Source organism: Grus americana, chromosome 5 (genome assembly GCF_028858705.1).
Source record: "Grus americana isolate bGruAme1 chromosome 5, bGruAme1.mat, whole genome shotgun sequence".
NCBI classification, from domain to species: Eukaryota; Metazoa; Chordata; class Aves; order Gruiformes; family Gruidae; genus Grus; species Grus americana.
Window position 1 is genome coordinate 34,183,554 of NC_072856.1, and position 11,352 is coordinate 34,194,905.

At 42.6% G+C, this 11,352-nt stretch overlaps 1 protein-coding gene across 3 annotated transcripts in view; it reads right to left on the reverse strand.

Moving 5' to 3' along the window:
• ZFYVE26 (zinc finger FYVE-type containing 26) overlaps positions 1–10,821 on the reverse strand; it is a 55,720-nt gene extending 44,899 nt beyond the window's left edge. For all 3 annotated transcript variants that reach the window (XM_054825958.1, XM_054825957.1, XM_054825959.1), the window contains exons 1-9: positions 10,709–10,821; positions 10,031–10,243; positions 8,019–8,097; positions 7,486–7,575; positions 5,049–5,601; positions 3,554–3,684; positions 2,537–2,701; positions 1,197–1,285; positions 746–906 (exon numbers count right to left, since the gene is read on the reverse strand). In XM_054825958.1, the coding sequence (XP_054681933.1) occupies positions 746–906; positions 1,197–1,285; positions 2,537–2,701; positions 3,554–3,684; positions 5,049–5,601; positions 7,486–7,575; positions 8,019–8,097; positions 10,031–10,221 (1,459 nt within the window). In that variant the 5' untranslated portion in view covers positions 10,222–10,243; positions 10,709–10,821. The remainder of the gene's footprint in view (positions 1–745; positions 907–1,196; positions 1,286–2,536; positions 2,702–3,553; positions 3,685–5,048; positions 5,602–7,485; positions 7,576–8,018; positions 8,098–10,030; positions 10,244–10,708) is intronic.
• Between the last annotated feature and the right edge of the window lie 531 nt (positions 10,822–11,352).

Consider the following 11,352-nt stretch of genomic DNA (forward strand, 5'->3'; position numbering starts at 1 on the left):
AAGACTGAGCTTCTGCATCATTATTAAGAGGCCTATCATAAAACAGCATTAAAATAGCAGCAGCTGAACATGGACATAGACCACCATCAAAAGAATGTACAGGGAGAGTCACTTCTAAGTGAACTAATGTGTTTAGTAATCTCAGGTATTTTAGGCACCAACCTGGAACATGGGAAGATGAGAGAAGTGAGGCAAGAGGGATGTAAACACAGTCTTACTGATTTTAATATTAAAGTAGATTTGGTAAGACTTAATATTAGAAGAAAAAAATCACAACACATTTTATATCTTTCAAAAATGAAGATGTTAGAGTACGAGATATTGTCAATTTCATCTGGCTTTGCCCTTTGATTTTAAATTTAAGCACACAGATGGCTGGAATCCAAAACATACACTTACTTCTCAAGCTAAGGGTATTATACAGTATATAAGTTACAATGAGTAGCACATATTACGAGCATGTGCAAAGTCTTGTTACAATTTTGAAAAAGCTCTTTCAGAGATCTGTCCTCGTGAAATCAAAGAGCTCTCACTTCCTTCTTGGGAGACAATTTACTTCCCAAAAGAGATTCTAAAATAATTTCCACATGCTCTCTAGTTTTCTTCCTCAAAACAGCTGATAAGCGGTATCTTCCTTATTTACAGAAGTAGGTCAAAAGAACAAATTCTTCCTGGCAGAAATACTGAGCAGCACATACTTGATGGATCGGGGGTTTTCTGTGTTCTCACGACCCTACACATTTACCCTGCATCTGCTGGTCTCTAGCAGGAACTTTTTGAAGAAGCTCAATAACATCGTCTTCATTCAGTGCCAGAAGATTAGTGAGATGATGAAGAGAGTACACTGCAGTGTGGCAATCTAGACTGTGCAAGTGTTGCAAAAGAACCTTCCTTGGGATAGTAATACTGCAAGAGAGAACAAAGAAAGAGGTGGCACAAACAGATTTAGGTCTCAGCCATTTTTAAAGAAATATCTCCCACTAATTCTGATTCAACCAAACTACTGCAGTTAGAAAGAAAAACAAATAGCCTAACTAATGCCCATGAAGCACAACAAAGAGCTTGTGATACACACTCACTAGGAGATGATTAGCCAAGATTCACAGAAAAGAACACAATTTCAATTTGCATACATAAATTGACGAATAGGCAGATTTGGTAAGATAGTTTAGAAAAAGTCCTTCTGACCATTTTACCTGTTTTGCTGTATGCACCATTCAAGAACCTCCACCTGAGCCCACAGCCCATCACAGAAATCTTTCAGTACTGAATCATTGCACATATCCTACATGGAAAGACAAATAAAAGAATCCCTTTAAAACAATCCTCTAGCCAGACAGCAGAACCAACCCTGTGTCACATATGGGATGTTCATAAGACTTCTTTACCCAGACAGTAACTTTCAAGTACAGAAAATTGCCAGTTCTATTACAAAGCCAGCAAGGAAGAGCTACTCTGAAGGACTGTCAAAATCAGCCAGCCTCCACTCGACACACCTATAGACCATGGAAAGGTGGCTACATCCCTTCTCAAGGTTAACTTTCAAAATGCAAATTAATGCTTCTTAATAACAGTTCAAGACACTAACCTCTAGAACTAATCATGTACCAGAACAGATTATATACTGGGTAGCAGGGAGTTATTCTTCTTTTCCATGTGCTTTTCTACTACAGATGCCTGCCTGTTAAAGTCAGATGTAAGACTTTCACTTTGCAGAGGCTACTGACTAGACCTTCAGTTTATTACTAATACTTGGTAACTCCCTTAAGGCAATACCAGCCTAGACCTGCCCCAATGATCCAGCAGTGCAAGGCTCCCTGTCTCCCCACCTCTGTCATCCAAGCCATTTGCATGCAGGCAGACATCATCTGAACTGCAACTACACCCCCCCGAGTTAGAACCCTCACTCTTCAAAGATGAAGACTGCCCCAAAACAAGGTGGATCTTTCAGTCACAGCTCTTGTCATTTACCATTTCATTTTGAGAACGGGTATGGGAAATTTCCAAGCTATCCTGTTGCTGAACTCCGGTTAGTTGTGACCAGAATTAGTCACTATCCAGGGATGACTCACTGGATGAAATGACACAGATCAAACCCCAGCTCTCTTGAAGACTAGTCAACAACCGTTGCTGTCTTTCTCTATGCTAACAGCAAAGGCTGAAGAGCTCATGCAAGAGAAACTTTCAGAATCTCCTTGGGCAATCATACTCCCTTCACTGCTGAGGAGTAAGAAGAAAGGCAAACGTCAAATAATGTTACCTACATACAACTGCAATATCTCAGCTTCTTTAATTCCATTTTGAGAAAGATTATCATTGTCGCTGGAAACCCCCTGTTTTATTTCTTTATTGAAAGAAAATTCACAGTTCAGATTATCACAATTTGAGGTTGAAAGTTGTGGGGGGTTTTTTCAAATCTTTTTTTTGCAAGCCAAGAAAAAAAATCCAATCAGAAACTCAACCAACAACTTAAGCAAACAAATTGCATTATCTGGACTCAGACTGGGATACTGCCACTTGCTTTCTGCTGATTTACCTGAGTTTTGTGAAGAGTCCACAGCAATGCTTTTGCCGATTCCAAGCTTTGACAATGAGTCCATCCTAGCAATACCAAGAGGCGGCTAAGAGGGTTGAATTCTCTCCTCAATAAGTTGTTCAGGCCTGAGTAGTCCTCTCTTTTCATTAAAGTTAACGCAGTTATCTAGAAAGCAAAAGGAAGAAGTATTTATCTTTCCAAAATGCAGAGACTCTGCCTGGCAGGTTATGTAAGCCAGTAGCCATTTCAGTATTAACTTCACTAAAATAGTGAAGTTCTGCATCTGGAACTTCCCTAAATTTGTATTTTCCACACCATCAGGTTACTTTTCAGTAAAACTGTCATGAGGGAAAAAAAAATCATTTCAAATGCTTACTACAGAACCAACTCCCATTCCCTCACTGCATTATCTTTACATTCTTTCTATTAATTATGTCTCTGTCAAGGGCATTATGTAAGAAACTTGAATGAGCATGTTATCTATAAGTAGAAATATGTTCCACCTTAAAAACTCACACTTTCACAGTGACCATCTGCCTGTATTCTACTTCTTCTATCTATGTAAATACATTCAAATAATATAATTCATACCAGAGCATTTTTCACCAGGTATTCAAGCTCTTTAAAAATATAAATTTTACCATGTAAACTAGTCTCACTGCCCCAAGTCTACCAGCATCAGAAAAACAAAGCAACAAGTTCAAGATCATGGAGTAAATCAAGTGGCATAGCCAACAAAATTATGAGCAGAACACAGGAATTCTTAAATCCTGAAGATCTAATCTTCAGTCTGCATGCAGATGAGCTCTTCCAAAAATCTTGCTGAATGTTCTGAGTTCATCACACAGCTGAAAGTAGGGGAGTTATCACCAGTTACCTCCTTGTTCCTGTAAGTCATGACCCCTAGTAAGCACTATTTGAATACAAAACGCTTCTGTGCGCCACCAAGACATGTTCAATACACAGACTGACTTTAGCCACCATTGGGTTTCCCTCTTAATGACTTTATGACCGTACCAGAATCTGTTCCAGAAAGTGCTTGCTGCTGCTCAAGCAGTAGAAATAGGCTGTCTTCCAAGAAGCAACCTCTTTGGGATGTGCGAACAAACTCATCATGGTTCGCTCTATATCCAGCTGCTCAGATGAACCTAAAAAACATCACAAGAAGATTACTTTCCAGTACAGAGGGGCACCTTTGAAAGAAGCATAATTGTTGTTAATTTAAACTGAGAAACACTCAACATTTCCTCAAATACTAACCAGCTGTTACATGTTAACAGTCAGGATGCTCAGATATTGTTACTGGATAACAAGAAGGTCAAGAAGAAAAATTTGGTAGAAAATAAACAGGTCAGATAGGAAACCAGGAAACTGCCTGGGCAGTTGTTAGCATAGCAAGACCCTGTTCAGCACACGGGTTGTTTGCATTAGCTCAGGTCACACTGCCTTTCTTTCTCTAGTCATATGCATCTTATCTGTATGTTGCATGAATTCTCATTTGTGGTTCAAGACACTATGCTGCTTTGCAGGGCCTTAGCAAAGCCTTGTCCAGCACAGGAACTTCTCAGACCTGTGCAAAGCAAGAAGTGAACTACTCCCAGTGAGAGGGAAGGTATCCATATCTCCATTTCTCTTCTCCCACGAGGAAGCACTACCTGCAGTTATTATCAGAAATGCCACAGTCTGCCACACCACATTAGCCTGACCTTCCCTTCAGCAGTCCCTATGAGTGAAGGGAGGAGGGAGGATACAAATCCCACTGACTTACACCTCAAGTGTACAGAGACAAGCAAAAGAGGGTAGGCATTCTAGCTTTTCCTTCCTTGCAGACTCACCTGTCACTCCCCTGACAAGAGCAGGGACACCATTTGCCATTGAGCTTCAACTGAGAGCCTCAACTAAACGTACCAGTCATAGGGAGCTAGACAGAAGCTGTGAAGTTATTGCCAGTACAAAAACTACAGTTCAGCTCTGGCAAGCAAGCAGGTAATCAAACTACATCTTCTTTCCAGCTGGGATATTGGCCCACTCCACATCCCCTTCCACTTCCAGAAGTTTTCTTCTCCAATACTAAGGAGTTTGAACGTTTTGGGATTACTGAGGTAGTTGAACTGTTACTGGCCTGAAATGGAACATCCTTCAACACAGACAACCCAGAGCTGGAGCTGAACCAATAAAGACTTTATAAACATACAGAGAGTCAATTTTGTAGTTACAAGCAAGACCTTCAGGAAGAAACACTGAGCAGATTAAAACAGATCACAACAAGGGGTGGGTAAAGGAAGTGCTCACAAAAGAAGGCAGCATAGATGGCAGAAATGTAGGGAGAGCCCTGGGGTTCCCATGCCAATTCCTTGCTTAAAGTCATTTTAGCATTATCTTTTACAAGACTCCATAGCTTGTTAAGGCACCTTAGCAAGAACACTGCCTGACTTCTTGACAACTTGCCTGCATAATGCCTCAATGGCTTTGTTAAAAAAGAAATGAAAACAAAGCAAAAAGTGAAACAAACCTTTTCCTATTGATTTTGACATGAGAAGTTTTTCTCTTGTTCTTTCTATGAAAACACTGCTATACAGACTTAACAGGCCATGGTTCTGTTTCCTCAGCATACAGCTTAGTAGCTTCTCCTCCCTCAGTGGGCTACCCTCAGCCCAGCATACATCCAAGAGCTCCCTGAATAGGTGACGTACTTCATCTGCCTGATGCTCCACGTCAAAAGTCACTATACTAAGAGCAGCATAAATGGTATCTACTAGTTCTCTTTGATCCAGTTCTGCTGGAATCTCAGAACTGCACTGAAGCCCCTGCAGAGATTTCAAGGAGTCACGAAGAAATTCAGCAAAGATGTTTTGTAGAGAGAAATCTTGCTGGAGCGAGGAGCTGTGCGTGCCTTGTTCCTCCTGGAAGAACTCCAGCAGGGCTTTTGCCCTCTGGGGAGCCCGCAGCAAAAGCTTCCGGAGGGCTGAAACAACATCCAAACTGAATCTGTAAGAACAGCCATCTCTTCTTTTCCTGTCTGTGATGTGCTTGTTCTGGGTGCACTCAAATGCTTCAAACAGCTCCTGGCAGGGAAATAATAAAAGAGTAAGCCTTTCAGACTCCATTAAAAATATGAAATACATTATTTTAAAAATAGGAGAATGCAAGAAGATAAACTAATTTGGAAACATCATATTACCTAGGAAACCCATTAATAATGGTCCACCTTGTCCAATATCCTTCCTAGAAGACTGGATATGCCTGAATACATAACAAAATATAAAGAATCCTATAATACTTAACTACACTACATGGGCCATGTGCTCATAAGCAAGTTACCTTAGTTCACAGACAGCTCCTATGGGATGGCTGAAGCACTACTGTATTCTACCTCTTATCAATATATCGATGTGTCTGTATCTTCATAAGTCAGTAAGAGTATGATGATTATTGTCCAGTCTTTTTTTTTTTTTGAATCCTGCTTTTCCAAATTCATACCATCTATCTACCAACTGCATCATTCTCATCAACACTAATTTTTCAATCTTGCTTAAAACTGGCCAACAGATTCAGAAACCATCTCACAGACTTCTTTCTTAAGGAACAATAATTTTTCTTACTAACAGAAGCAAATCTAGAATTGCAGAACTAGGAAGGGGAAAACAAATAAACAAAAAACCCCCAATCAGCTCTCCCAATAAGGCGTGGGAAGATGAGGGACAACTCGGTTGAACAGCAATTCAGTAGCACTTGTGGCACTTCCGGAACTATGCGTGTGCTGTCCTTGGCTGAAAAAGGCAACTCAGAGAATATGGAGGGGAGAGGTGGTTGGTGTGTGCAAAAAAGAAAATATTAGCAGTAGAAGACAAGTCCACAGCCTCTTTTTTTTTTTATTTGCTGGATCAAAACATAACTCTACCTACTAACATGCCTCTGACAGTAATTATGACAATGATATGAGGTTGCTGAATCTCCTATTTTGTGCAACACTGCAGATAATGGTGATATCTTTCATGACCTTGGAGGTAAGATGGTAATATACACAGACTTAATCAGTCATTAACAGACTTCAGGCAGATTTTAATCAACAGTCAAGTTTACCTTGCTTGCTTTCATCCTGTAATTGCTAATTCTGTATCCTTATAGAAATATTGAACACCCTTTCCTTACTCATATTTAAAAGCTGCAAATAGCCTCTGAATAAGTTTCATTTTCCTCTTAAAAAAAGGCAAACAAAAAAGAAATCTTTAAAGAATTAGAACCTGTAAGACTAGAAAATCTGAGCACATTCCACACACCATGTCAGGTCTAACTCTGTTGTAACCAACACCAAATTAGGACAGTTCTACAGTTAGTAACTCTCCTGATTTTCTGCCCAATACTTGCTTTTGGTATTAATCCATCTTTGTGTATTTCCATGTACTTCTCAAATAAATCAGTCTGCATGTATTAATTAAAAATGGAAAAATGGGTCTTGGACCTCAGAGCACACATCATACCAATTACCAAAAAACATCAGTAATAACAGTACAGCACCCAAAAACTTCCAAGAAGGGGGCAAAGGGGTGCGGAGGAGATGAAAATCAAGACCTTGGGAGGAAAAAAAAGAAAACAGACATACTTTTAAAATATGCTTGCTGACTGTGGTTCATTTTGGCTCACAGTGGGTTTTAGCTTTATGATTATTAAACATGTGTACAGATATAAGGCTTTCACAAGTAGCTGCACTGAATGAAGTGTGTTAGACCATGTCGAAAAGCTTGTTCCTTGCCTGCCTACAGCCTCCTCTCTAGTCAGAGAAATCACTTGCAGGCACATTGGACTAAATTCAGAAAGATATCTGAATTACAGTCTCTTTCAGTTGCCTAAAAGATTAAGAACACATTAGTATCTCAGGCAGTCAACCTGATAAAGTTGGATATTCTGCATAACTAACAAGAACAACTAGGGCAAAATAAGTAGCTCACCTTTAGGACTTCCTCAGAGACATCTTTCTGCAGTTCTTCCAAGAACAATAAAAATTCAGTTTCTCTCTGAAGAACAACTGGAACAGTTTTCTGAAACAATACAAGAGAAAAGACATTAGCTAATAAAACTTTTGTTTAGGTTTACGTGATAACGAAAATAATCTTAGCTATTTCATCAACATTTTGAGGCAGACTGAAATATCTCTCTGAAGATACCTAGTTCTCAGTTAAAGGCTATTCCACAATTAGGTTCTGCTCCCACACCAGTGAGTTACATTTACCCATTTGGAAACAAACAAAAATAATTCCCAATTTTTCTCTCCAGTATGGAGAAGGGAAAGCAACTGTAAAGATTAAGTTGTTTCTTGACAAGTTTGTTAAAGTGAAAGCAATGCACCTTGAGAACTTAATTCCACAAAATGCAGGAAAGCCTATAATTTCAATAAGCAACTGGATAGACATTTTGCATTTGGAAGTCAGCTAGAAGTCAGAACTAAAAGTCACACTTGGAAGTCAGCTAGATGTTTCTGTACCTGACTCCTGGCAAGCCATTTTTCCAGCACAAGAAGCCAAAGCCATGCAATTCTCCACGGGCTAGAATTCTGTCCACATCTACAAAAGCAATAGGCACAGACACTGGATTATACAAGGTTGTTCTCATCTCTAAGATCCTGGAAAACACTGTGAAAGGTCATTTTGATTTTTATATTTCTTTGTGTAAGATTAAAAAAAAAAAAGATTAAATAGCTGAAGATGAGTCAGACAGGATGAGAATGCAGGGAAACCAGAATACTGGTACTACTTACACATTAACTCAATATTTTCTGCTGTGCAAGTAACTGCTTTTAGATCTGCCAAATACCACTGCTATTGCCATAGTTCTTTGCTTCAAAACAATCAAATTTATTTCTGGTCTGAAGTTCAGTCTGTGTAGCCCCTCTTTGAGCGCTTCAGCAGATTTCTTTGAAATCTGACTGCTTGCCAAACACTGCTATTTCCTGTTCTGTCTAGTTCTACCCCCAAAAAATGAAACTAAGTTTTAGGTCATAGCAGCACAAGTGCAGGTCCATGTCCAAACTAAAAGTAAACTATTGTACTAATTAAACAAAGAATACTTCTAATTTCCATAAGCTTTTCCTGTGCTCCAGTACTTACATTCCAAAACGTACATAGTTAGGGAACATATTCAGTACTGTCAAAGAGACTAGAAAAAAAGCACAAGATAGTTTATTGGCCATAAAAAAAAAAATCTCAGCAGTGCTAACTAAAACCTTTAGATGTCATAGTCCAACTATCAAAAACAAAAAGATCAAAACCGCTCATGTTTCACATGGCCGTTAACAATATTCATCTAACCATGTGCATGCCTTCCTACCAACTCTTTTAATTGCCATCAGTGTCAACTGTTTCTTAGAACCTTTACCAAAATGTTACACAAATTTTTATGTGAAGAAGTACGATCATCTGTTTGGAGAGGGGGAATACCACTGTTCCCTGAAGTGCTAGAAAGTCACCCTGCATATGCAGCTACCTGAAAAGCAGAGATCAATACCAACTAGGATTGAGTAAAACCGATGCCATTTCAAAAACCAGTGCGACAGAAATAAGAAATCAATAGCATAATTTGATTTTTTTTATAGTTTAGAGTTTTAGAAATTGGAAGGTCTTTCAAGAATTGGAAACAAAAGAACATTTTAAATGACTACAGCACTGATCTTGGTTCCATTTCTAAACTAACCAAAGCTGCGGTGTGTTGACCCTGGCTAGACACCATGTGCCCCACAAAGTCGCTCTCAGCTGGAGAGGGGGGGGAAGAGAAAATATAATGAAAGGTTCATGGGTCAAGATAAGAATGGGGAGAGCTCACTCACCAATTACTGTCACGGGCAAAACAAACTCAACTTAGAAAATTTAATTTATTACCAATAAATGGTAATATGGCTGCAATTGTTCCTGGTTTTTGTTGTGTTTTTTTTTTTTCCCCCTCCTTCTTAGCTATGTTATCCCAGAGGCACTACCACTGTCACTGATGGGCTCAGCCTTGGCCAGCAGTGGGTCCATCTTGGAGCCGGCTGGCATTGGCTCTGTCAGACATAGGGGGAAACTTCTAGCAGCTTCTCACAGAAGCCACCCCTGTAGCCCCCCGCCCCACTACCAAAACCTTGTCAGGCAAACTCAATACATAAGCTCAGTGTCAAAGGAATGTAACTTCAGGAGATATTTCTTCTCCTTGTCCTTCAATAAAACATAACAAAATCAGTTCTGAAATGCTTCCAAATAGTTTTAAGCTTGCATCAATCACCATGTCAACTGCATAAATGAACACAGCTCATTACTCCAGCAGGCTGGGCAGCCTGCTAAGTGCTTTGCAGAGATAAGATGTCAGCATTCAGATAACAGCACATCTAGACACATCCAAGATACCTCAGCACTGAAGTAAGTGCTATTTCCCAGATTCTACCTGTCTCCCACAGTCACCACTAAACTAATTGCTCTCCCTCATTTCACACTCAAGCCTACTGAACCAAAACAGTACCTTACTTACCTTACCCCCACGGGACAAGCTACCAGAGCCTGAAGAATTGCTTCCACCTTCTCAGAGCCATCCCCGTGCCACTGGCTCAGCTGGGGCACACAGGCCTGCGCAAGCTCCCAGTCTCCGTGTTGTACGCACTCACAGAAAAACCCAAAGAGCCGCTCCTGAGAGACCGCTTCTTCGTTTCCAAAAGAATGCATCTTCCCAGGACGAGCAGGTGACCTGGGGCAGGGTGACACACGCGAGGCAGATGCCGTAAGGGCGCTCTGGGGCACCACCCCACATTTCTTATTCGCACTGACAGCGCGCCCTGGGCAGGGCCAGATGGAGAACCAAGCTCTGGCTTCAGGGGGCTTCTTCCCATGGGGGCAGGGGGTGAGGCGCCACAAACACCACGGGCTGACAACCCGGCTGCCGCTCGGCCATGACCGCCCCGCCGCCGATGCGCCGCCCGCGGAGACCCAGCCGAGCGGTCCGCGAGCTGCTCCCACCGCTCCCCACCGCCACACAAGCCCCCGGGCCGCATCGTCCCGCTGGAGAGGGACTGTCTTTGGGGGCGGCGGCGGCCACTTGCCCCGGGCCGCGCGCTCTGCCGCGCACCCGCCCGCAGCCTCGCCCTTCTCCGCGAGGTCCGGCCCGGTTTGGCGGCCCCCAGAGCCCGTCCTGGCGCGGCGCGGCCCGTCTTACCTGGCGGGGCAGGACGCGGCCACCCTGGCGGCGCTGGGCTCTACTGCACCGCCCCGGCAACACCAGCTCTCACCGCCGCCATCTTGGGCACCGCCTCAGCTGACCGCGCCGCCGGGCGGGCACGCGGACAGACGTTCACTCATTGGCCGAGCTGGGGCAGAATGTAAATAAACCGCCATTTTTCTTTGGGGCGCCTGACGCCGCCGCAGGAACCCGGGCAGCGCAAGCCCCGCCCTCCCCACTAACCACGCCTATCATCGCCCACCGGCACGCCCCTCGGCCGCCTCTCACCACACGCCAGCTCCGCCCCGTGCTCGGGCCTTTCGTGGTTCTGATTGGCTTTCGCCCGAAGCTCCGCCCCTGGCGCGCAGTGGGACAGCCCCGCTGCGGCTCTCACGGCGGCGTGCCGCGCGCTCAGGAATGGGCCGGGGCTGTGGGGAGATGTGGGGTCGGGGGTGACGGCTGGCGTGAGAGTCCGCGCCTCGGCTCTCAGAGGGGAGTCTCTTTATACATATGTTATATACATCTATGTACACACTTATATATAGAGAGAGGTATACATACGGGGTATATACATGTAAGCGTGTATATGCCTCGTATATGCATATAACCCTATCTGTATACCTCACTCTATATAGGTCTAT